A 26,473-nucleotide genomic window follows, 5' to 3' on the forward strand; every position below is an offset into this window, starting at 1 on the left:
TATAGGGGTGTGTGTGTGAGTGTGAGTGTGTGTGTGTGTAAAGAGAAACGGGGAGGAAGGGAGGGAAAAGGACAAAGCATATGCGATAATATGCACATTTGGGGAATCTGGGTGAAGAGTATCCAGGAATTCTTTGTACTTTCCTTGCAATGTTCCTGAAAATCTAAAATTAAGTGAAAAATAAACATTAAACATTTTTAGGTGTTCAAGTTACTGTCAATTTTTGCCAGTATAAGAACAGAACTGTGACAAATGACTTTGAGCCTGTCTACAGTTATGAAATTACCTTCTTACATATACTTACAGGTATATTCCTCAAGTGGGACCGCTGAGTCACAGGATGCACATTCTGCAGGCTGACACCTGCCAAACTGCCCCCGCCTAAAAGTGGACCTAACTCTGCAACTACAACGGGGTACACAGGGACTCACATCACACCCTCACAGTTGGCTCATCACTTTTTTTTTTTTTTAACTGCTCTTATCACACATTTTTTACTTCCTTAATAAAGAATCTGAGCCTATTTTCAAGGACACAAAAGTGACCTAACTACCTAGTTTTCTGTTATAACTAGATTTCAATTATGTGGCAAAGACATATACACCAGTTACAATAAATAAAATCCAAAGTAGTTTCAAACCATCTTGCTGTACATTTAACTATTATCTACTCTTTTTGGAATAATTTATGTGGATCCTGGGACCAAAATGAGACTTTGTTCAGATTTACAAAATCATTAAGAAATCTCAGACAACAGAGTAGAGTTGCCCAACCTCAGCACTCCCGACATTTGGGCTGTGTGATCCTTCCTCGAGGGGGCTGTCCGTGTATCGTAGGATGTTGAGCGGCACTCCTGGCCTCTACCCACTATGCACCAGCAGTGACCCTCCCCCACCCCTAGATGCGACAACCACAAATGTCTCCAGAAATTGCTAAATGTCTCCTGGGGGGCAAAATCACCACCAGTTAAGAACCACTGGACTAGAAGAGCTATCAGAAATTTGAACACAGAGAACACATTTCAGGAAGAATTTGAAAAAGTACAGAATCTGGAAACCAGAGGCTGACATCAATCTAAAGCAGGGTCAGCAAACGTTTTTTGTAAAGGGTTATTAAATAGTAAACATTTTAGACTTTGAGAGACATTTGTTCTCTGTTTCAACTACTCAACTTTGCTGTAGTAGTATGAAAGCAATCATAGACAAAGCATAAGTGAATACGCTTAAGCGAATAGGCTTGGCTGTATTCCAATAAACCTTAATAGGTTAAATTTGAGTTTCATACAATTATCACATGTCATGAAATATTATTCTTTTGATCTTTTTATAATCATTTAAAAATATGAATGCCATTCCTGGCTCACAGGCTGTACAAAACAGGTTGTAGTTTGTCAACCCCTCCTTAATCTATAACAAAATCCTTGATAGTTTATAACCTCTTTAAAAAGAACAAAAACAGTGAACACTGGAAAACAACACAGGCTCAATAGAATAAATTATGCCAGGCTTATCAAAACATCTTTTTTTTCCTTTTTTTTTGGCCACACTGCATGGCATGCGGGATCTTAGCTCCCCGACCAGGGATCAAACCCACGCCCCCTGCAGTGGAAATGCAGAGTCTTAACCACTGGACCACCAGGGAGGTCCACACATTTTCTTCTGACAGGGTTATTAGCCCAGCAAATCAGACAACGTACACCTTGATTTTAATGAGTAACTTGATACTCCTTATGTCCTTCACAGATAAAATGGGAAAAATAATGGTTGATAATAGTATAAATGAATTCATAACTATCCAAATAAATATAACCAAAGAATATTAATTAATAAGTTAATATCAATTAGTATAGAAAGGAAGGGAACTAAATTTTTTTTGATGCCACTTACTTTCAAAAGGTAGGTTAACAAATATTGATTCCTTTAATCCAGATCAACCTTTTAAATCAAAACTTAGATGAAGACATAAAAGGGAGTTCATACAAATTACAAATGTCCATCACTTGAGAGGATAAACTAGTATAATAGTCAAATACTATATGATCAAACCCAAGTTTCCAAAAGATCTCGATGCACTGGGCTAAGACGAGCAAGCTTAAATTTAACAGACATAAACGTGGCCTGCAATTACATTTTTTAAATAAGTGCTCAATAAATGAAAAAGTTCTAGAGAGCCATTGTACAACAACATGAATATACTTACTACTACTTAACTGTACACTTAAAAATGGTTAAGACGGTAAATTTTATGTGTTTTTTACCACAAAAATGAAAATAATTACTAAAAAAATTAAACACACAACCACAGGGCAGAGGTTCAAGAAGTGACTTATAAGAGAAAGAGAGAACAAAAGTGTGATTATAGCCAAATCAAGCTGGTGCAATATGGCAGTTAAAAAACCCCATATCTTATACATATAAAACATGCTTGGAGGGGAGGGATAAATTAGGAATTTGGGAGTAACATACACACTACTATATATAAAACAGATAAACAACAAGGACCTACTGTATAGCACAGGGAACTATACTCAATATTCTGTAATAACCTGTATGGGAAAAGAATCTGAAAAAGAATATATACATATATATGTATAACTGAATCACTTTGCTGTACACCCAAAACCAACACATTGTAAATCAACTATACTTCAATAAAAATTAGTTTTAAAAAAAGAATAAAACATGCTGTAAGAAGAAATGTGAACAATAATCATTCTATGTATGTAAATGTGTTTCCATTTTCAGGTATAATATTTTAAAAGAGCAATGACAGTAGGGCAGTAATACAATAAAAATCTTGTTGAGGTGTATGGGATGAAAAATATTTAGCCAAAGGATGTCTGGCATGGAGAAAAGAAGATATATAGAGAATATGAAGGATTTAAATATCTGAAGGGTTAACTGTGAAAGACGAATTAAACTTATGTCAAAATTTTAAGTGATGTTTTTATTAAGTAAGATTTTTTTTTAACAACTAGTCAAAAAATGATACTGTCTTTCCATATTAGGTACTAGAGTCTTACAAAGGTGACCATTAGAGACATTATAGATATTTTTCTTGTTTAAGTTAGATAACCTCTAAAATCCCTCTCAATTCTAAGATTCTCTATTTTTAGAATTAGCATAAAGTTTCATAACTCATTTCTAAATTATAAGTCACTTAAATTATTAAATCTTTAATATGATACTACCTTTGCATGCTTCAGTTCTAACTCTGCCAGTTCCACTAAATTTTTTCTGAATGCAGCAACTCTTCTTGTCTTAAAATCTATAAGCTCTGTGAACAAAACAAATTAGGATTAACTATTTATATAATAGTCTAAAACATACCTTATGATTAAAGGTTAATATAAGAGTACCTTGTTTCGCGGATTCAGATATTTTTTCAAATTTCTGACAACATAATTGTTGGGACGTTTCAGCCTGCAGAACATCTTTATTTTTTGCTCTTGCTTTATCCAGTGCTTTATTAGCATTTTCATAATCCACTAGTGACCTAGATCTTCGATACAGGAGATCCTATAAAACAGAAGGCTTTACGATAATATATGCTGCATGTTTCTAGTAGCTGCCCTCAGCCACCGCCACCCCCATCACCAGAGCTAACACACAGTGAATGCCATGTCATTCTTCTAAATTTTTTTGGTAACAGCTTTATTGAGATATAATTCACATCACCACATAGTTCACTCATTTATTTTTAAAATTTATTTATTTATTTTTAAAAATTTGTTTGTTTTTATTTTTGGCTGCGTTGGGTCTTCCTTGCTGTGCGCGGGCTTTCTCTAGTTGTGAGCAGGGGCTACTCTTCGTTGCGGTGCGTGGGCTCCTCATTGTCGTGGCTTCTCTTGTTGCGGAGCACAGGCTCTAGGCTCTAGGCGCGTGGGCTCAGTAGTTGTGGCTTGCGGGCTCTAGAGCGCAGGCTCAGTAGTTGTGGTACAGGGGCTTAGTGGTTCCGTGGCATGTGGGATCTTCCCGGGCTAGGGCTTGAACCCGTGTCCCTTGCATTGGCAGGCAGATTCTTAACCACTGTGCCACCAGAGAAGCCCTAAAATTTATTTATTTATTTGGTTGTGCCAGATCTTAGTTGCAGCAGGCGGGCTCCTTAGTTGCGGCTCGCCAGCTCCTTAGTTGTGGCATGTGAACTCTTAGTTGTGGCATGCATGTGGGATCTAGTTCCCTGACCAGGGATCGAACCTGGGCCCCCTGCATTGGGAGCTCAGAGTCTTAACCACTGCGCCACCAGGGGAGTCCCTAACTCACTCATATACGTGCACGATTCAATGGTTTGCAGTATGCTCACAGAGTTGTGTAACCATCACTATCTTCAATTTTAGAACATTTTCGTCACCCGAAAAGAAATCCCAGGTCCTTTCCCCAGTCACTCTCCATTTCCTTCCACACCCCCCACCTCCAGCCGTGGACAACCATTAATCTGCTTTCTGTCTCTATAGATTTGCCTATTTTGGACATTTCATTACAAAAGGAATCAGGGACTTCCCTGGTGGCGCAGTGGATAAGACTCCATGCACCCAATGCAGGGGCCCTGGGTTCGATCGCTGGTCAGGGAACTAGATCCCACGTGCATGCCACAACTAAGAGTTCGCATGCCACAACTAAGGCTCCCGCATGCCACAACTAAGGAGCCTGCCTGCTGCAACTAAGACCCTTCGCAACCAAATAAACAAATAAAATATTTTAAAAAGGAATCATATAATATGTGGCCTTTTGTATCTGGCTTTTTCTTTTTTTTTTTCCTTTTTGGCTGTGCTGCAGCTTGCGGGATCTTAGTTCCCTGACCAGGGATTGAACCTGGGCTCTCAGCAGTGAAAGTGTAGAGTCCTAAACACCGGATAGCCAGGGAATTCCCGTGTCTGGCTTTTTCACTTAGCATAAAGTTTCAAGTTCATCCGTTTTATAGCATGAATCAGTACTTCATTCCTTTTATTGATAAATCATATTTCATTGTATGGACATACCACATTGATTTATCCATTTGTCAGCTGACAGACATTTGGTTTGTTTCCACTTTTTGGCTATTTCATAATAATGCTGTTACGAACATGTGTGTATAAGTTTTTGTGTGGACATGTTTTCATGTTTCATTTCTCTTTCATATCTCATTACTTAGGAGTGGAATTACTGGGTCACCTTGTAACTCTATGTTGAATCTTCTGAGAAACTGCCAGACTATTTCCAAAGTGACTGCACCATTTTACATCTTCCCACCAAATCTATATGAGGGGTCCAATTTCTCCACATCCTTGTCAATACCGTTATGTCTTTTTGATTAGAGCCACCTAGTAGGTGTGAAGTGATATAGCACTGTGGTTTTTTTTTTTTTTCAACTTTTTTTTTTTTTTAATTTATTTTATTTATTTATTTATTTATTTATTTTTGGCTGTGCTGGGTCTTCGGTTCGTGCAAGGGCTTTCTCTAGTTGCGGCAAGTGGGGGCCACTCTTCATCGCGGTGCGGGGACCGCTCTTCATCGCGGTGCGCGGGCCTTTCACTATCACGGCCCCTCCCGTTGCGGGGCACAGGCTCCAGACGCGCAGGCTCAGCAGCCGTGGCTCACGGGCCCAGCCGCTCCGCGGCATGTGGGATCTTCCCAGACCAGGGCTCGAACCCGTGTCTCCTGCATTAGCAGGCAGATTCTCAACCACTGCGCCACCAGGGAAGCCCCTAGCACTGTGGTTTTAATGTGCATTTCCCTGAGGGGTAAAGATGTTGAGCATCTTTTTACGTATTTATTGGCCATTTGTATATCTTCTTTGTCTTTTGCCCACTTTTTAATTGGACTCTTTGTCTTTTCACTGTTATAAGAGTTCTTTATATATTCTGAATACCAGTCACTTATTAGGGGCTTATATGATTCCCAAATATTGGGTTGGTCAAAAAGTTTGTTCGTAACATCTTATGGAAAAGCTGGAATGAACTTTCTGGTTAACCCGATATTTCCTCCTGGTCTGTGGGTTTCTTCATTTTTCTCGATAGTGTTTTTGATACAAAAAACTTTAAACAAAAGTTCTTAAAATTTTAATAAAGTCCAATTTATTATTTTTATTGGGTTGGTGAGCTTCTGGTTATATCTAAGAAATCAATGCCTAATAAAGGCAATCAAGAAGATTTATGTTTATGTTTTCTTCTAAAAATGTTATAGTTTTAGCTCTTACATTTAGATCTTTGATCCATTTTGAGTAAATTTTCTATCCATGGTGTGAGGAAGGTCCAACTTTACTCTTTTTCACGTGACCATTCAGTTGTCCCAGTACCATTTGTTGAAAGTCTATTATTTTCCTCACTATATTGTCTTAGCACTCTGTCAAAACTCAATTGACTGTTTCCTCAGCAAAACCGAAATAGAAGTAACACCCTCAACTTGATAAAGAACAACTACAAAAAACCTACAGCTAACATCATACTTAATAGTGAAAAACTAGAAGCTTTCCCACTAATATCAGGAACAACGCACGGATGTCCCACCTCACCACTTTTTCTCAGTATTGTACTGTAGGTCCTAGCTAATGCAATAAGAAAAAGAAATAAAAAGTATACAGATTGGAAAGGAAGAAGCAAAACTGTCTTTTGTTTACAGATGACAGATAACAAGACTGTTTATATAGAAAAACTCCTGGAATTAATAAATGAGTATAATAAAGTTTTAGGAGAGAACATCAGTATACAAAAGTAGATTGCTTTCTTGTATACCAGCAATGAACAAGTGAAATTTGAAATTAAAAACACATTAATTAGCACTCCAGAGAATGAAATACTTAGGTATTAATCTAACAAAGCATGTACAACTTTTGAGGAAAACTATAAAACTCTGATAAAAGAAATCAAAGAACTAAATAAATGGAGAGATAGTCCATGTTCATGGGTAGGGAGACTCAATATTGTCAAAATCAGTTCTTTCCAAATTGATCTACGGATTCAACATTATCCCAATCAAAATCCTGGCAAGTTATTTTGTAGACATCAACCAATTGATTCTAAAGTTTGTGTGGAAAGGCAAAAGACACAGAATAACACAACAGTGAAGGAGAAGAACAAAGTCAGAGGGCTGACGCTACCTACTTTAAACCTTTCTATAAAGCTACAGTAATCTAGACAGTGTGGTACTGGTCAAAGAACAGACAAATAGATCAATGTAACAGAATAGAGAGCCCAGCACTAGACTCACACAAATAGAGCCAACTGACCTTTTGACAGAGGAGCAAAAGCAATACAATGGAGAAAAGATAATCTTTTCAACAAATGGTGCTGGGAAACCTGGATATCCACATGCAAAGAAATGAACTGATACACAGCCCTTACACCCTTCACGAAAATTAACTCAATGGATCATAGACCTAAATGTAAAATGCAAAACACTGGAGAAAATCCATATGACCTTGGGCTTGGTGATGACTTTTTGGATACAACACCAAAGGGATGATCCAAGAAAGAAATAATTGGTAAGTTGGACTAATTTAAAATTAAAAGTTTCTGGGACTTCCCTGGTGGCACAGTGGTTAAGAATCCACCTGCCAAGGCAGGGGACACGGGTTCGAGCCCTGGTCCGGGAAGATCCCAAATGCTGCAGAGCAACTAAGCCTGTGCGCCACAACTACTGAGCCTGCGCTCTACAGCCCGTGAGCCACAACTACTAAGCCTGCGTGCCATAACTACGGAAAGCCCACGCATCCTAGAGCCCGCGTGTCACAACTACTGAAGCCTGCGTGCTCTAGGGCCCATGTGCTGCAACTACTGAAGCCCGCACACCTAGAGCCCGTGTTCTGCAACAAGAGAAGCCACCACAATGACAAGCCTGCGCACTGCAACAAAGAGTAGCCCCTGCTTGCCACAACTAGAGAAAGCCTGCGCGCAGCAATGAAGACCCAATGCAGCCAAAAATAAATAAATAAATAAATAAATAAATAAAATTAAAAGAAGAAAATAAAATAAAATTAAAAAGTTCTGCTCAGCAAAAGACAGTGTCAAGACGACAAGCCACCAGACCAAGAAAAATTTTTTACAAAAGATATTTGATAAAAAGGACTGCTATCCAAAATACACAAAGAACTCTTAAAACTTAACCACCCAAGTAAAGAATCGGCCAAAGACCTTTTTTTAAAAACAGACACCTCACCAAAGAAGACACAGAGATGGCATATAAGCTTGTGAAAAGATGCTTCACATCAAATGTCATCACGGAAATGCAAATTAAAATGACATACCACTACACACCTTGTTAGAATGGCCAAAATCTACAATTCTGACAATACCAAATGCTGGTGAGGATGTTAAGCACCAGGAACTCGCATTCATTGTTGGTGAGAATGCAATGATATAGGCACTTTGGAAAACAGTCTGACAGAACTAAACATACTCTTATCATACCATCTAGCGATTGTGCTCCTTCCTATTTATTACTCAAAGGAGTTGAAAACTTATGTTCACACAAAAACCTGCACATGGATGTCTACAGCAGCTGTACTGATAATTGCCAAAACTCAGAAGCAACCAAGATGTCCTTCAGTAGGTCAGTGGATAAATAAACTTGATATATCAAGGCAACAGAATGTTATTCAGTGCTAAAGAGAAATGAGCTATCAAGCCATGAAAAGGCATAGAGGAAACTTAAATGCACATTACTAAGTGTAGAAGCCAATATGAAAAGACTCAACTATGTGACGTTTTGGAAAAAGCAAAACTATGAAGGCAATTAAAAAATCAACAGGGGTTAGGAGGAAGGCGAGTGAATAGATGGAACACAGGATTTCTGGGGCAGTAAAATTACTCTGTAAAATCAAGCCTTGGTAAGCCTCGGTAAATTTAAGAAAACTGAAAGAAAAATCCAGCTAAAAGAAAATTGAAATTGTATCAAGTATCTTTTCTGACCACAACACTATGAGACTAGATATCGATTACAGGAAAAAAACTGTAAAAAATACAAACACATGGAGGCTAAACAATATGCTACTAAATAACCAAGAGATCACTGAAGAAATCAAACAGGAAATCAAAAACTACCTAGAAACAAATGACAAAGAAAACACGACGACTTCAAACCTATGGGATGCAGCAAAAGCAGTTCTAAGAGGGAAATTTACAGCAATACAATCCTACCTCAAGAAACAAGAAAACTCTCAAACAACCTAAACTTACACTTAAAGCAATTAGAGAAAAGAAGAACCAAAAAACCCCAAAGTTAGCAGAAAGAAAGAATTCATAAAGATTAGATCAGAAATAAATGAAAAAGAAATGAAGGAAACAATAGCAAAGATCAATAAAACTAAAAGCTGGTTCTTTGAGAAGATAAACAAAATTGATAAACCATTAGCCAGACTCATCAAGAAAAAAAGGGAGAAGACTCAAATCAACAGAGTTAGAAATGAAAAAGGAGAAGTAACAACTGACACTGCATAAATACAAAGGATCATGAGAGACTACTACAAGCAACTGTATGCCAATAAAATAGACAACCTGGAAGAAATGGACTAATTCTTAGAAAAGTACAAGCTTCCAAGACTGAACCAGGATGAAATAGAAAATATGAACAGACCAATCACAAGCAATGAAACTGAAACTGTGATTAAAAATCTTCCACCAAACAAAAGCCCAGGACCAGATGGCTTCACAGGTGAATTCTATCGAATATTTAGAGAAGAGCTAACACCTATCCTTCTCAAACTCTTCCAAACTACAGCAGAAGGAGGAACACTCCCAAACTCATTCTACGAGGTCACCATCACCCTGATACCAAAACCAAAGATGTCACAAAAAAAACTACAGGCCAATGTCACTGATGAATATAGATGCAAAAATCCTCAACAAAATACTAGCAAACAGAATCCAACAGCATATTAAAAGGATCATACACCATGATCAAGTGGGGTTTATCCCAGGAATGCAAGGATTCTTCAATATACGTAAATCAATCAATGTGATACACCATATTAACAAATTAAAGGATAAAAACCATATGATAATCTTAACAGATACAGAAAAAGCTTTTGAAAAAATTCAACACTCATTTATGATAAAAACTCTCCAGAAAGTGGGCATAGAGGGAACCTACCTCAACATAATAAAGGCCATACGTGACAAACCCACAGCCAACATCATTCTCAATGGTGAAAAACTGAAACCATTTCCTCTAAGATCAGGAACAAGACAAGGGGGCCCACTCTCACCACTATTATTCAACATAGTTTTGGAAGTTTTAGGCACAGCAATCAGAGAAGAAAAAGAAATAAAAGGAATCCAGATCAGAAAAGAAGAAATAAAACTGTCACTGCTTGCAGATGACATGATACTACACACAGAGAATCCTAAAGATGCTACCAGGAAACCACTAAAACTAATCAATGAATTTGGTAAAGTAGCAGGATACAAAATTAATGCACAGAAATCTCTTGCATTCCTATACACTAATGATGAAAAATCTGAAAGAGAAATTAAGGAAACACTCCCATTTACCACTGCAACAAAAAGAATAAAATACCTGGGAATAAACCTACCTAAGGAGGTGAAAGACTTGTACTCAGAAAACTATAAGACACTGATGAAAGAAATCAAGGATGATACAAACAGATGGAGAGATATACCACGTTCTTGGATTGGAAGAATCAACATCGTGAAAATGACTATATTACCCAAAGCAATCTACAGATTCAATGCAATCCCTATCAAACTACCAATGGCATTTGTCACAGAAGTAGAACAAAAAATTTTACAATTTGTATGGAAACACAGAAGACCCCGAATAGCCAAGGCAATCCTGAGAAAGAAAAACGGAGCTGGAGGAATCAGGCTCCCTGACTTCAGACTATACCACAAAGCTACAGTAATCAAGACAGTATGGTACTGGCACAAAAACAGACACATAGATCAATGGAACAGGATAGAAAGCCCAGAGATAAACCCACTCACATATGGTCACTTTATCTTTGACAAAGGAGGCAAGAACATACAATGGTGAAAAGACAGCCTCTTCAATAAATGGTGCTGGGAAAACTGGACAGCTACAGGTAAAACAATGAAATTAGAACACTTCCTAACACCATACACAAAAATAAACTCAAAATGGATTAAAGACCTAAATGTAAGGCCAGACACTATAAAACTCTTAGAGGAAAACACAGGCAGAACACTCTATGACATAAATCACGGCAAGATCCTTTTTGACCCACCTCTTAGAGAAATGGAAATAAAAACAAAAATGGGACCTAATGAAACTTAAAAGCTTTTGCACAGCAAAGGAAACCATAAACAAGATGAAAAGGCAACCCTTGGAATGCGAGAAAATATTTGCAAATGAAGCAAGTGACAAAGGATTAATCTCCAAAATATACAAGCAGCTCATGCAGCTCTATATCAAAAAAAACAAACAACCCAATCCAAAAATGGGCAGAAGACCTAAACAGACATTTCTCCAAAGAAGATACACAGATTGCCAACAAACACATCAAAGGATGCTCAACATCACTTATCATTAGAGAAATGCAAATCAAAACCACAATGAGGTATTGCCTCACACCAGTCAGAATGGGCATCATCAAAAAATCTACAAACAATAAATGCTGGAGAGGGTGTGGAGAGAAGGGAACACTCTTGCACTGTTGGTGGGAATGTAATTGATACAGCCACTATGGAGAGCAGTATGGAGGTTCCTTAAAAAACTACAAATAGGGCTTCCCTGGTGGCGCAGTGGTTGAGAATCTGCCTGCCAATGCAGGGGACACGTGTTCGAGCCCTGGTCTGGGAAGATCCCACATGCCGCGGAGCAACTAGGCCCGTGAGCCATGATTGCTGAGCCTGCGCGTCTGGAGTCTGTGCTCCGCAACAAGAGAGGCCGCGATAGTGAGAGGCCCGCGCACCGCGATGAAGAGTGGCCCCCGCTTGCCGCAACTAGAGAAAGCCCTCGCACAGAAACTAAGACCCAACACAGCCAAAAATAAATAAATAAATAAATTTAAAAAAAAAAAAAAACTACAAATAGAACTACCATACGACCCAGCAATCCCACTACTGGGCATATACCCTGAGAAAACCATAATTCAAAAAGAGTCATGTACCACAGTGTTCACTGCAGCTCTATTTACAACAGCCAGGACATGGAAGCAACCTAAGCGTCCATCGACAGATGAAGGTATAAAGAAGATGTGGCACATACAGGCAATGGAATATTACTCAGCCATAAAAAGAAACAAAATTGAGTTATTTGTAGTGAGGTGGATGGACCTAGAGTCTGTCACACAGAGTGAAGTCAGAAAGAGAAAAAGAAATACCGTATGCTAACACATATATATGGAATCTAAAAACAAAAATGGTTCTGATGAACCTAGGACAGGAATAAAGATGCAGACATAGAGAAAGGACTTCAGGACACAGGAGATGGGAGCTGGGACGAAGTGAGAGAGTAACACTGACATATATACACTACCAAATATAAAATAGCTAACCAGTGGCAGACAGCTGCATAGCACAGGGAGATCAGCTTGGTGCTTTGTGACCACCTAGGGGGTGGGATAGGGAGGGTGGGAGGGAGGCTCAAGAGGCAGGGGATATGGGGATATATGTATACATATAGCTGATTCAGTTTGTCATACAACAGAAACTAACACACCATTGTAAAGCAATTACACTCCAATAAAAATGTAAAAAAAAAATATTCTGTATGATGTTTATGTCATTAGACATTTGTCCAAACCCACAGAATGTACAACACCAAGAGTGAACACTAATGTAAGCTATGGTCTTTATTGCTGGGCTTCTTTCACTCAGCAAAATTATTTTGAGAGTGATCCATTTTGTTGCATATATGCATAGCTTATTCCTTTTTATTTGCTGAGTAGCATTCCATTTTACGAATATACCACAATCTGTTTATCCATTCACCTGCTTGTTGGTGGACACTTGGGTTTTTGTCAGTTTTCGGCTATTACAAATAAAGCTGCTTCAAACACCTGTGGGGACATATGTTTTCAAATACCAGGACTGAAATGACTGGATTATGGGGTAGATGTATGTTTAATTTTCTAAGAAACTGCAAAACTTTTCCAAAGTATTGTACTATAGTCCCACTAACAGTGTGTGAAAATTTCAGTTGCTGTAATTTTTGTCAGAATGTTTCATTTTAGCCATTCTAATTAAGGTGTGTAATAATACCTCATTGTAGTTTCCTCACAATTAAATTTCAATTTTTTCCTGTGGTTACTAAAACATTTGGATTTTCCTTTAAAGCCATGTTCTAAAAAGTTATCTATTAACAATTATATATTATAATAAAATACTAAAGTCTTCAAAAGTGAACAATTTATTTTATCCCTGCCCATCCATTGTAAATAGTTCAAAAGACACAATCTGATTTACAATAAATTTGATATGGACAGTGTTATCTGCAAGTACTTAAGTCCTCAAAGTTAAGGTTATTTATAATTTGATAAGGAATGAAAGAAGGGTGTTCAAAGCACCAATGATTAGATGGGAGTTTTCTGTACAACATCTCAATTCATAAATTAACACAGAATTTGGAGTATCTGAGCCACTAAGTTTTCAGTGCTTTTTAGATGTTTTTGTTAAACTTTTTTTTGATTAGTAAGAGTTTTAGTTTTGCACATAGATTTCCAAAAGGAAACTCTGAGATGCCTTAAAATAAAACATATTCCTGTTTTATGGCTCTCTCACCCTCAATAGAGGACTTAGACAAAATTAGGAATCCTTTAGCTGTACAACTGTTATTTGGGGGTTTTACTTTTGCCTTTGCAGGTATTTCACCTGACTAAATATACCAAATTCAATTTAAAAAAAGTTCTAGACAAATTCTCTCAGGAGTTTATAGAGAAAACTTTTATGTGGGGTTCCCTGACCTACAATTTATAAAAGGAGAAAAAAAAAATCATACTTAAAAATATAATTTAAAATCAAGAGATAAGTCATCTTTAACAATCTTCAGTCTAACAACCTCTAAGGAGATGATGGCTTTTTTTTTTTTTTTTAAGATTTATTGATTGATTGATTGATTGCTATGTTGGGTATTCGTTTCTGTGTGAGGGCTTTCTCTAGTTGCGGCAAGTGGGGGCCACTCTTCATCGCGGTGCGCGGGCCTCTCACTATTGCGGCCTCTCTTTTTTTTTTGCGGCCTCTCTTGTTGCGGAGCACAGGCTCCAGACGCGCAGGCTCAGTAGTTGTGGCGCACGGGCTTAGTTGCTCCGCGGCATGTGGGATCTTCCCAGACCAGGGCTCGAACCCGTGTCCCCTGCATTAGCAGGCAGACTCTCAACCACTGCGCCACCAGGGAAGCCCCAGATGATGGCTTTTTGTAAAGCAGTCCATTTTTTAAAAAAAAGAATAGTTACCTTAGCAGCTTGAGATTCTCTTAAGTAATATTTTAAAAGGTCAGAAAGTTTGAGGTCCTCATCAGCTGACACTCGTGCTTCTATTTTCTGAAAAAGGGAAAAAAATTGGGTATTTAATCAGTACTTACATTCTATACTCAGTGTTTTCTTTCTTAATTATTGTAAAAACAATTCAAGTTATAAGTAACTACAGTATCAATTCCTATTTAAACTAAGTTTCCTTTCCTTCTCTTTTCTGTTAGCCTGTTAGTTTTTTTTTTTGTAACTGACAAAAAAATGAACAGATTAGTGAATTTATCGAAGGATTCTATATTTGACTCAAGTTCTTGGCTGTAATGAGTTTCAATATCACATTTCAGGTTCACCTGTATTTTTCTCTCTATTCATTTCAATGGCAATTGATACGTACACATGATTATAAAGTAATAGAGGCTGGCAACAGCAGTAGACTAGGTAATTCAAACCAATCCTTCTGCTGTGGACAACCAGAAAACAACATTAAAACATTAAGTCAGACTAAAAAGATGAGAACTCGGGACTTCCCTGGTGGTCCAGTGGTTAAGAATCTGCCTTCCAATGCAGGGGACAAGGGTTCAATCCCTGGGCAGGGAACTAAGATCCCACATGCCATGGGGCAACTAAGCCCGTGCGCCACAACTACAGAGCCCACATGCTCTGGAGCCCGTGTGCCACAACTAGAGAGAAGTCTGTGCATCACGACTAGAAAGAAGCCCACATGCCACAACTAGAGAGAAGCCTGTGCACTGTGACGAAGAGCCCACGTGCCCTGGAGCCTGCGGCAACACAAGAAGCCCACACGCTACAACTAGAGAGAAGCTGGCCTGCTGCTACGAAGAGCCCACATACCGCAACAAAAGATCCTGTGTGCCGCAACCAAGACCCAACGCAGCCAAAAATAAATAAAGTAAATAAATAAAAACAAGGATGATTTAAAAAAAAAAAAAAGAAAAGAAAAATAAAAAATAAAAAGATGAGAACTCTTCATTCAGTCTGGAGAGACAGAGAATAACGAAGAATGTATTATGTCAACCAAATACAATATGGGAACCTCGTCTGGATCCCGATTCAAACAAAGTCTACCGTAAAAAGTCATTTATGAGACAACTGGGAACATTTCTATACTAGATATTGATGGCAGTATGGAGAATCATTGATAATCGTATTGGTACATTAAAAATATTTTTAAAAAATATTTATTTATTTGGCTGTGCCAGGTCTTAGTTGCATTATGCAGGATCTCTTTTGCCAAGTGCGGGATTTTTACTTGAGTCATGCAAACTCTAGTTACAGCATGTGGGATCTAGTTCCCAGACCAGGGATTGAACCCCAGCCCCTTGAATTGGGAGCGTGGAGTCTTAGCCATTGGACCACCAGGGAAGTCCTGGTACATTAAAATTGATTCTTATCTTTAAAAAAGAGAGAGAGAAATGTGCACAAAGGGCAAAAAACAATAAACATGGACTTTTGGGAATAAAAGAACTTTATGTAGAAAATGTTAACATTAAGAAAATCTGGGTGACACATGTACAGGAATTCTTTGTACTATTCTTGCAACTTTTCTGCAAGTCTGAAATTGTTGTTAAAATAAAAAAACCCTACATATCCACCAGAACAGCTAAAATACCAAATACTACAACCTTGTGCAGCAGCAAGATGCTCACATTCATTCTGGTGGGAATGTAAGTTGTTACAATCACTTTGGGAACCAGTTTGGCAGTACCTACAAAAGCTTTTCACATGGATATCCTATGAACCATCACTTCCTCTCCTAGTTACATACATTCAACAGAAATGCATACTTATGTTCAGCTGAAGATAAATAAGAATGGTCTTAGCAGTACTCTTTGTAAAGAGTCCAGAACTAGCAACTATCCAAATGCCTACCAGCAGAAAAGATAATAAAATTAGGTATGTTTTTGCAATGGAAAACTATACAGCAATAAGAATGAAGGAGCTATACCGACATGCAACACCAATGAATCTTATGTACATAATACTGAGTAAAAGAAACCAGACATAAAAATATATACTGCATAATGCATTTACATAAAACATGAAAATAAAATTATTTTTTTCTGTTAGAAGCTAGGACAGTGGTTAGCCTTGCAGCCGAGGTGGTGACTCAGAAGGCAGCTGAAGGGGGACAGGGCATCTGAGCTGCTGGTAATGTTCCATTTCTTGATCTGGGTGTTCATTACATGAGTGTGTTAAACTGTGACATTTCACTGAGCTGTACACTTCTGTTATGTGGTTTTTTCTACACGTATAATACACTTTAATAAAAAGTTTTTAAAAAACTTGAAGTTTCTTTATGGAGAAACAAACTTTACAGAACTTCTTGACATGCTAGATGATATTCAGTGCTTTGAAATAGGGCTCCTCTCCTTCCATTAAGAAGTAGGGTATGTGTCTTCCCACCTTGAATCTGGGCTCTCAGACTGCTTGCCCAATACAGGAATGATGCTGCGCCAGTTTCCAGGCCCAGGCCTTAACGAAACTAGCAGCTTCTACTTCCCATAATTTGGGATACTCACTTTTGGAACCTCTTTACCATGCTGTGAAGAAGCCTAAGCAGCTCCATGGGTAAGCCACATGTAGGTGTTACAGCCAACAGCCCTAGCAGAAGTTCCTGCTGATAGCCAGTATCAACCCCCAGACATATGAGTGAAAGAGCCTTCAGATGATTCCAGGCCCTGGCCTTCATATCTTCCCTGTTGAGGCCCCAGATATCATGGAGCAGAGGCAAGCCATCCCTGCTGTGTCCTTTCTGAATTCCTGAACCAAAGAGTTCAGTGGCATACTAAAATGGTTGCTGTTTAAAACTACTGATTTTAGGATGGTTTGTTACACAGCAATAATAACCAGAACAACGTGCAAATGCTAAAGGAAATAAGAATTTTGGGGCTATGGAAATGTGCCACCCAGATCTCCAAGAGAAATGCTTGCTGCAAGGAGCACAGTTGACTGATAGCCCCAACTGCAGTTATCTCTGGATCTGGAACCATGTTCATGCGAAAGTTATTTTCCATCCTCCCCACCCAGCCCATTCTTGCCTGATGTAGAACTCCTCTAATGGGCAGCTCTGGCTCAGGCACTCCCCTCTGACGTGGACAAAGCTTTCTTAGAACTGCGCTATAGTCTGAAACTCCTCCTACCCAGTCCTCCTTCCTCTCCCTCTCCTTTTGCAGGTGTAGACCTGCACTGTTATCGGAACGCTCCCCTCCTGTCTACTCCTGCTCGTTCCTCTCTGTTTTTCACAATATATCTCTTGTACATTTAATCCCACCTTGACATCTGCTTCCAAAAGAACTGACACATAAGGCTGTTTTGTGATAGATTCCTATTCTTTTGATATAAATGCACACGCATACAAAAACAACTATACATCTTCCCAGAAAATGCTCACTGGTACAAATATCAAAGCAGAATAATGAGCTATATGGACCCCAGTATAACATTTACTTACATATTTAAGAACTTTTTCCTTTGTGATAGAGTATCTCCTTTTCTTCAACTTGTCTGCACTACACAACTCAACTGCCAAGGTCATGATGAAATCTGATTTCTATAATGGACTAGCCACCACCACTCTCAGCTAAGTACCATTACACATCTAGTAAACATTTTCACTATCAACTGATAGACAGAATGATCATAAATTAACATGACCCCTGAAAACCAAGACTATATCAGTATTAAATTATTGCTACTATGAATGAAAACCTTCTGCAGTTATATATTTGTCTTATATTGATACAACTCTTTTTTAAAGCAGTGTGTCATGGGGGATCAAAAGCAGTAATCTCGGTAAAGTTATAGTGAATCCAAGATTTTCTTCTAGCTTACAAAGCCCCAGGAAAAAAATGATCTTTCATAAAAATAAACCCAGCCTCCTAATGAACACGTTTTCTGATCAAGGATATGAACGTTTACACATATACCAAAAGACCATAACAAAAACTAAATTTCCTGAAAAACTCTCATTATTTTCAAAGTTAAATCTGCCTCTTTAACCTTCTGAAGTATAACTCATCTTCCTCAATAAAGTTAAACACAGCCCAACAAGTTAAACACTACCGTTTGCAGAGATTTAGACTCCCAAAGGTTAATTATCAGTACTTACTCTTGTTTTATCAAAAAGTTCTGAAACTTTAAGAAAAAACCTGGAAGGGAAAAATATTTCATCATAAATAATTTTCTATTTCAAATGTTCAGAGAATATACCCCAAACCAGATTAATAACGAACATTCTTACCTCATTACAATAATATTTAATTGTCTTTGTTCACTGAAGACTTCATTTAGTTCAACAAAAATCTCTGTACGTCCACCCATGTAACAGATTCCTTTTGACATATGATTACAGAAAATCGTCCCATTTCAAGGTGGCGGTCTAAGCCATACGTTAAAAACTTAAAAAATCTGTCTCGATATCCTTTGGTAATATGCCACATAATATTAAATAAAACCATACCTTTAAATTATTATAGAAGTACAGGGCAATGACATCCAAAGAGTTATGTCTTAAATACTTTCAAATGGAGCTGCTTTGTTTTGGAAAACAACACAAATGAACAGCCAATCTCTACTTCAGAGCTCACTTTCACTTTGTTTTTTGGCCACACCTGGCGGCCTGCAGGATCTTCTGCAAGCAGGGACTGAGCCCGGCCACTGCGGTGAGAGCCCAGGGTCCTCACCACTAGGCCACCAGGGAAGCCCCCACTTTCACTTTTAATTAAAAAGCCCATCTCTCAAACGCTGACACCAACTAAAAAAATATCCCCATGCCAAACTATTAAATGGTATCCTATAAAATATGTAATTATCGATGACATTATATTTGGATTAGGGCAAATACTACTGAAAGCTAAAATGAATTTTATGAACTTCACATTACTAAAAAGAACTTGCTTTGAGAGGTTTATGAAAGATAACACATGGCAAGGTTGATGTTTTTCCTTCTTATCAAACACTTAAGAACTAACTCTTTGGGAAGGTAGCATGTTAATTAGTGTTTTGCTGAAAAACTGGATTTGCTGAAAAATTGGATCTGACATGTCTACTGAGACAGGATATACTACAGAAAAGTTCAAGGATGTGGTTTGGAGAAAGTCATGGACTATGAAAATAGTTTTTCCACTTAAAATTTTTAAAATGTGTTTGAATTATTTTTCAATAGAAAGTTGGGTTTAAACATTACAGGAGCAACTAAGATTATTTATGGCTACATTGAAATCTGGCCTCCAACGAAATACATATATATGTATGTATGTGTGTGTATATATATGTATATGTGTATATATATATGTGTGTGTATATATATGTGTGTGTATATATATATTATAATTCCAAAACAGCACTTTATAATAAACATTATCAAAATCTAAGAACATTTAAACATAAATTCTCTCTCACACACACAAATTGGCAAATTTGCATCAAATAAAACACTGTAAATGTTAAAATTATATATACTAAGGTCGATTTTTATTTCTCAGATTTAAAAAAAAAAGGAGGGATAGGGAAGAGAAAAATGACACCGACCTAAGTTTATAAAGAAGCTCCATATTATCAACGTGTTTTGACAAAAATATTCCAAAATGCCTGCTGGGTCAGAAGTATTGTGTGTGCCTGAGCTGCCAACAAAAATTTTGTTTTATTTATATTTAATGTTTTAAAATCAGAATGCTTACTTGCATATATCTGTAGAATCCTGAGTTCCTAAAGCATATAATGAAGAACCAATTCTATTATAATCGTCTGCAGCACCTATGGAAAAAGTTTTAAGAATTTAATATATTTATTCATTGATTCAAAAAAAGTTACTGAATACCTACCTGCCAAAAAAATGTGTATGTAATATGAGATGCCCAAAGTCTAGCGAAAGAAATGACAAAAACTATAATACAAAATGATGAATTTTATATTAAAAGTAGGTATAAACTACATCAGGAGCAGGGGAAACAGAAGATTTCACCTGAGGAGGTCAGGGAAGGATTTACAGACACTATAGGAGTTGGAGCTCGCAGGATGAGCAAATCTTTACTAGGCAAAGAGGAGGAGAGTGCATTCTGGATAAAGGGAAGAACATGGAAAAAGGCCAGGGAGACATAAAAGAGCAAAGTATATTCAGAGAGCCTTCTGGGACTATGGCACTGCAGGGTACAGAGGGGAGTAGAGAGGGTTGAAGCTGGAAAAATCAATTTATTTTTCTTCCAAGCATCTTGGGGGAAAGAAAGGTTTTGTAAGCCATGATGAAGTTTGGACCTGATCTTGTGGGAATGGGTGTTATTAAACATCTTAAAATCCTAGTAGTGGTGAAATCAACCTGATAAGGATTTTAGATTTAAAAATTCTGCTGCCTTGAATAAAGACTAATAGTGGAGAGACACAGAAGGCACAGTGACCAACCAGGAAACTGCTGTGTCAGATGCTGAGGGTCAGGATCAAGGTAGTGGAAACATTAAGAGCAGAGAGGAACTAACAAAGCTGGAAGATATTTAGGAAATATAACAGGTAGGATTTACAAACAGTAGACCTGAGGCAGGAGCTTGGGAAGCTAAATGAATGGTGGTACCACTACCCTTGGGTGCTAGGAAGCAAAGTACTCAACATCAGCACAGTACTCCTCCTAGGGCTTGCCCCACAGGACAATGCCCTTGTTGAGAAAAGATGATAATTTCAGAAGAGGAATAGCATAAGTGCAATGGTTAAGGGCATGGACCTGGAACCAAACTGTCCAATCCCAGCTTCCCAATTTACCAGCTGTATGACCTTGAGCATATCACTTAACATGCCTGTGCCTCAGTTCCCTCATCTGGAAATAGGGATAATAATGGTACTCAATTCACATAATTATTTGGAGAATTAAATGAGTTAGTAAACATTACTATAAACTTGGCACATAGTGTATACAGTACTATACAAATGTTTGCTATTATTAATGAAATCCTAGACATGCCTACTTTGTATTCCCACTTATACTAGCAGTATTTTTACAAGGCTTCTATGTGTTTATCCCCTAACAAAACAGTAATGCTTACATTATACTTTCTTATTTTGCACAAAATTACATTCAACTGATATGGCTGAAATTTGGTGACCATTTACTTATTGTTACTCAAATCTTCTACCCTGATATCTTTTATAAAGAAACTTCAACTACAAACTTCAGACTATGAACAGTAACTTATATATAAGACTCTTCACTATACCCTAACAGGTTAAGTTAAAAAATAAATAAATAATACTCAAAAATCACTTAAAGGTTGGTTTATTGAGAGGCAGGAATCAAAAATGGTTTTTGTGTTTAATATTGAATACACTGATAGTTTATGCTTAGGCTGACCCTGAAATTATTTTTTAGAGCAAGAAATTCCTGTATTCTAACATTAGGCTTTGAGAACACTACCCTCTTTAGTTATTACAGCATTATGTGATCACGAAAAATATACAAACTGTCCTGATTTTATAAATCACAGTGACTTATAAAATTATTAAGTTGAAAAGCTTAATTTTTCATAATCCAGGCTAAGTTCATTAATTATGAAAAAATAGTTTTTACTTTATAATTTTGTAAACTTTTATTACAGTTGACCCTTGAACAATGCAGGGGTTACGGGTGCCAACCCTCCCCGCAGTGAAAAAATCCCTGTTTAACTTTACAGTTGCCCCTGTATCCACGGTTCTGCACCTGCAGATTCAACCTATCTCGGATTACATATTTACTGAAGAAAAATCCGCATATAAGTGGACCCACATAGCTCAAACCTGTGTTGTTCAAGGGTCCACTATATACGTAAGGTAATTAATTATATGTAACAATCGTAACTTTGTAAAACAGGATCACTACCATCTCCCCTAAAACACCATTCCACTTGGTCAAATAAATAGAATCAGTAAGAATCACTAATATTCTGTTTTCTTAACAGATGATTCCTATAGTTCTTTATACTTCCATGGCACTAATATACACCTCTATGATAGGATTAATTAAATATATTGTAATTTTTTGCTTTTAGTGTTTATCTCACCTGCAAAATTATTAATTCTTTAATGGCAAAGACTGTTATTTTCTTCATCTTGAAATCATCAATGTCTAACATGATGGCTGGCACATAATAGATATGCCAATGTTTATGAATTAAATAACTTTTTAAGAAATTTTAAAAGTATATATAGTAGGCTTCCATTTTTAAATCATCAAATCTAAACTTAAACGTATTCCTAATTATTACAATCGACACTAGTATGTACCATTTCGTATTTACAAAGTTCTTCTTTTCTGGGGGAAGGGGGTGTGCCTGCAGGCTGGGGCCAGGGCCTAGTGGGGGAGGGTGGAGTGTGGGGTGTCCTAGGAAGGCACACAGGGTGCCGCTGGAGCCCTCAGGGTACACTGTGTGACTCTGGGTGTGTGTGGGGAGTAGGGAGTAGTGTGGGTCCTGGTGGAGGGGCCAGGAGAGGATGGGTTGGGACAAAGTTTTTCTTAACAGAGGAGTGAAAGTATGAGATATTTTATCCTTAATGTCATTTTATAAACAAGGAAACCAACACAAGACTAATTATGTGACCTGCCCAAGGCTCTAAAGCAAATCAGTAATGAATTTAGGAAGGAATTCAAGTCTCCCACACTTTGACTATATAGTTCTTAACTACTGAACAGGCAACTAGGAACTACTACTTCATTAGAATGAATCTGCAAATCACAAAGATATAGGAAAATAAAATACAAAAAGAATTCTTAACTCTCTCCAAAGAATGACACAAGAATAGAAGTTACCAGGCCCAAGACTTCTTTACTTCCTCCTTTCTATTAGGGTATGTAACAATACCCCAAAACAGAGGTTCGTACTTCTAGGTACCTACTGACCTGTCTGTATATCACAGACTCTAAAACTTTTTGGTTTTAGGACTCCTTTACACTCTTAGAAATTACTGAGTACCCTAAAGAGCTTTTGTTTATGGGGGTTATATCTATCAATGTGTACTGTATTTTTTTTTAAGTAAAACAAAAAATCTAAATATTTACTATTTTAAAATAACAGTATTAAAACCATTAATACGTTTGTTTTTTTTTTTGGCCGTGGGGCATGTGGGATCTTAGTTCGCCGACCAGGGATAGAACCCGTGCCCCTGCATTGGAAGCACGGAGAACTAACCACTGGAATGCCAGGGAAGTCCCATAAACCATTATATGTTAACATAACATTTTAAATGAAAAATAACTATTTACATATTTTAAAATTAGTGAGCACAGTGACACTGTTAGATTTTTGCAAATCTCTTTTGTGTCTGGATTAATAGAAAATAGCTCCATTCTCTTATCTGCTCTGCATTCACTCTACTGTGATACGTTGTTTTTGTTCAAGTATTGGGAGAAAATCTAGCCTCAAACAGATGTGTCGTTGGAAAAGGAGGAGGCATTTTACTAATATTTTCAGAAAATTGTGAATACTCAACAAGCAGTAGTTTAAGGGTTAGTTCCTGTGGCGAATCTAAAATCCTATCAATGAACTTTGTGTACTCTATTACATTAAATCTAATGATATAAGTGATATTTATCCCAAGAATATAAGGTTGGTTTAATATTTGAAAATCAATCAACATCATTAACCATATTAATAGACTAAAAAAGAAAAACCATATGGTTATCTCAACTGTTGCAAAAAGAGCATTTGACAAAATCCAACATTCATTCCTGACTTAAAAGGCATCTAGGCCCGCGCACCGCGATGAAGAGTGGCCCCCGCTTGCCGCAATTAGAGAAAGCCCTCACACAGAAACGAAGACCCAACACAGCCAAAAGTAAATAAATAAATAAATAAAATTAAAAAAAAAAAAAAGAAGGCTTTTTCAGAGAAATGGGAGGTCTAGAAATCCACCCCAGGCAACACTTCGCACCAGCATCTTCCCCCCCGCCAAAAAAAAAAAAAAAAAAAAAGGCATCTAGGAAAAATCTATCATCATAATTAACGGCTTAAGACTGATGCTTTCCCCATAAGATAAGGAACAAGGCCAAGTTGCTTGCCTTCACCACTTCCATCAACACTGTACTGGAGGGTATAGCTATAGTATAATGGGGCAAGGAAAAGAAATAAACAGCATTCAAATTGGAAAGGAAGAAGTGTAACTGTTTTTATTAGCAGATGATCGTCTATGTAGAAAATCCTAAGGAATCTACAAAATAGTTAATAAAGCTAATAAGTGAGTTGATTTAGTAAGGTTGCAAGATATTAGCTCAACACTGAAAATACAATGTATCTCTATATATTGGCAAAAAACAACTGGAGACTGAAATATAAAAAACACAACATTTACAATAGCATCAAAAAATAATTAGGGATCTAACTGAAGATGTATAAGATCTGTACAACGGAAACTATAAAACACTGCTGAGAGAAGACCTAATTAAATGGAGAGATATACCATGTTCATGTCTCAGAAGAACCAATAGTGTTAAGATGTCAATCCTCCCCAAACTGATCTACAGATTCTATACAATCCCAATCAAAATCCCAGCAGGCATTTTTGTAAAAAGTGACAAGCTGATTCTAAAATCCAAATGAAAATGTAAAGAAACCAGAGGGGCCAAAATGACTTTGATAAAGAAGAATAAAGTTGGAGGACTTATACAAGAAAAGATGTTCAATATCATCAATCATTGGGAAATGCAAGTTAAAACCACACTGGCCTAGCAGAATGGATAAAATTTAAAAGACTGATTATCTTTACTGGCAAGGGTGTGAAGCAACTGGAACTCTCGTGCACAGCTGGTAGGAATGTAAAATGATACAATCATTTTGGAAAAAAGTTTGGCAGTTTTTTTAAAAAAGTTAATTATACACTTACACTTGACCCAGCCATTCTACTTCTAAGTATTACCCAAGAGAAATGAAAGCATATGTCCATACAAAGAATTACATACAGATGGTTTATGTCAGCTTTATTTCAAATGGCCAAAAGCCAGCAACAACCCAAATGTCCACCAACAGCTGAATGGATAAACTGTGGTATATCCATACAATGGAATACCACTCAGCAATAAAAAGAATGAACTATTGATACATACAACATGGATGAATCTCAAAATAATTTTGTTGAATTTCAAAGCCAGACCATAAAGAGTACATACTGTATGATTCCATTTATATACAACTCTAGAAAATGCAAGCTAATCTATAGAGACAGAAAGCAGATCAGCGGTGGCCTGGGGACAGGCGCAGGAGGGAGCGATTACAAAGGGCCACAAGGAAACTTTTGGTGGTGATGGATATGTTCATTATGTTGACTGTAGTGATGATATCATACATATGTCAAAACTTATCCAACTGTACACTTTGAACATTGTAGCTTATTGATATCAATTATATCTCAATAAAGCTGTTAGAAAAACCCCATTTTAGTCTATCTTGTACTTTAAATAGATCTTTTCCATACATAATTTTGATCATTAAGAAAATACTAGTTCAATGAATCACATAGATCTTCCAAATGCTGACACACTTCAGTATATAATATCAAAAATATCACACTCACTAATATTTATCATCAATCTCCTCAGATAAGTCTTTAATTACTGAAAAACAAGCTCATGGTGATTGATACAAGTTTTCCAAAATTCTAATTATTGCTGGAAAGCCTGACCTTTATCATTGTCAACAAACACTGTCAGCTGTTTTCCATGAAGTGTCAGGCCCATTTAATTAATTTTTAATAAAATGTCTACCAAATACTCAAGTTTCAATAATCACAGTTTGTCTGTCAGTTGTTCTTTCAAGTAAAAATGGTATTTTATGAAAAAAGGCAGCTAGTTCAGTTGCAACTCATTCACTAAAATGCTTTTCTAGAGAGAATCATACATCCATATGCAAAGTGCTTTATGCATACCTCCCATTTCATCACTCAGAATATTAAAAAAAGTATACCCAAGGGAGGAGACTTTCCACAAGTAATAAGTTTCACTGCTTCATCAAGGACATTCTTTTTTTTTAATTTAAATTTAATTTTTATTTTATACTGGAGTATAGTTGATTTACAATATTGTGTTAGTTGCAGGTGTACAGCAAAGTGATTAGTTACACATATACATGTATCCATTCTTTTTCAG

The 26,473-nt window shown here is 37.1% G+C and overlaps 1 protein-coding gene and 1 long non-coding RNA gene across 3 annotated transcripts in view; one reads left to right on the plus strand and one right to left on the minus strand.

Moving 5' to 3' along the window:
* The window catches only part of LOC102999819 (uncharacterized), a 37,999-nt gene extending 36,619 nt beyond the window's left edge, over positions 1–1,380 (plus strand). For both annotated transcript variants that reach the window (XR_009007356.1, XR_450870.2), the window contains exon 3: positions 307–1,380. This is a non-coding gene — a long non-coding RNA (uncharacterized LOC102999819). The remainder of the gene's footprint in view (positions 1–306) is intronic.
* Positions 1–26,473, minus strand: part of SNX6 (sorting nexin 6) — a 55,296-nt gene that overhangs the window by 3,171 nt on the left and 25,652 nt on the right. The window contains exons 9-13 of the mRNA XM_057542008.1: positions 20,061–20,136; positions 18,491–18,530; positions 14,347–14,433; positions 3,359–3,518; positions 3,191–3,276 (exon numbers count right to left, since the gene is read on the minus strand). Of these exons, the coding sequence (XP_057397991.1) occupies positions 3,191–3,276; positions 3,359–3,518; positions 14,347–14,433; positions 18,491–18,530; positions 20,061–20,136 (449 nt within the window). The remainder of the gene's footprint in view (positions 1–3,190; positions 3,277–3,358; positions 3,519–14,346; positions 14,434–18,490; positions 18,531–20,060; positions 20,137–26,473) is intronic.

The sequence above is a fragment of the Balaenoptera acutorostrata genome, chromosome 3 (assembly GCF_949987535.1).
Source record: "Balaenoptera acutorostrata chromosome 3, mBalAcu1.1, whole genome shotgun sequence".
Taxonomy (NCBI): domain Eukaryota; kingdom Metazoa; phylum Chordata; class Mammalia; order Artiodactyla; family Balaenopteridae; genus Balaenoptera; species Balaenoptera acutorostrata.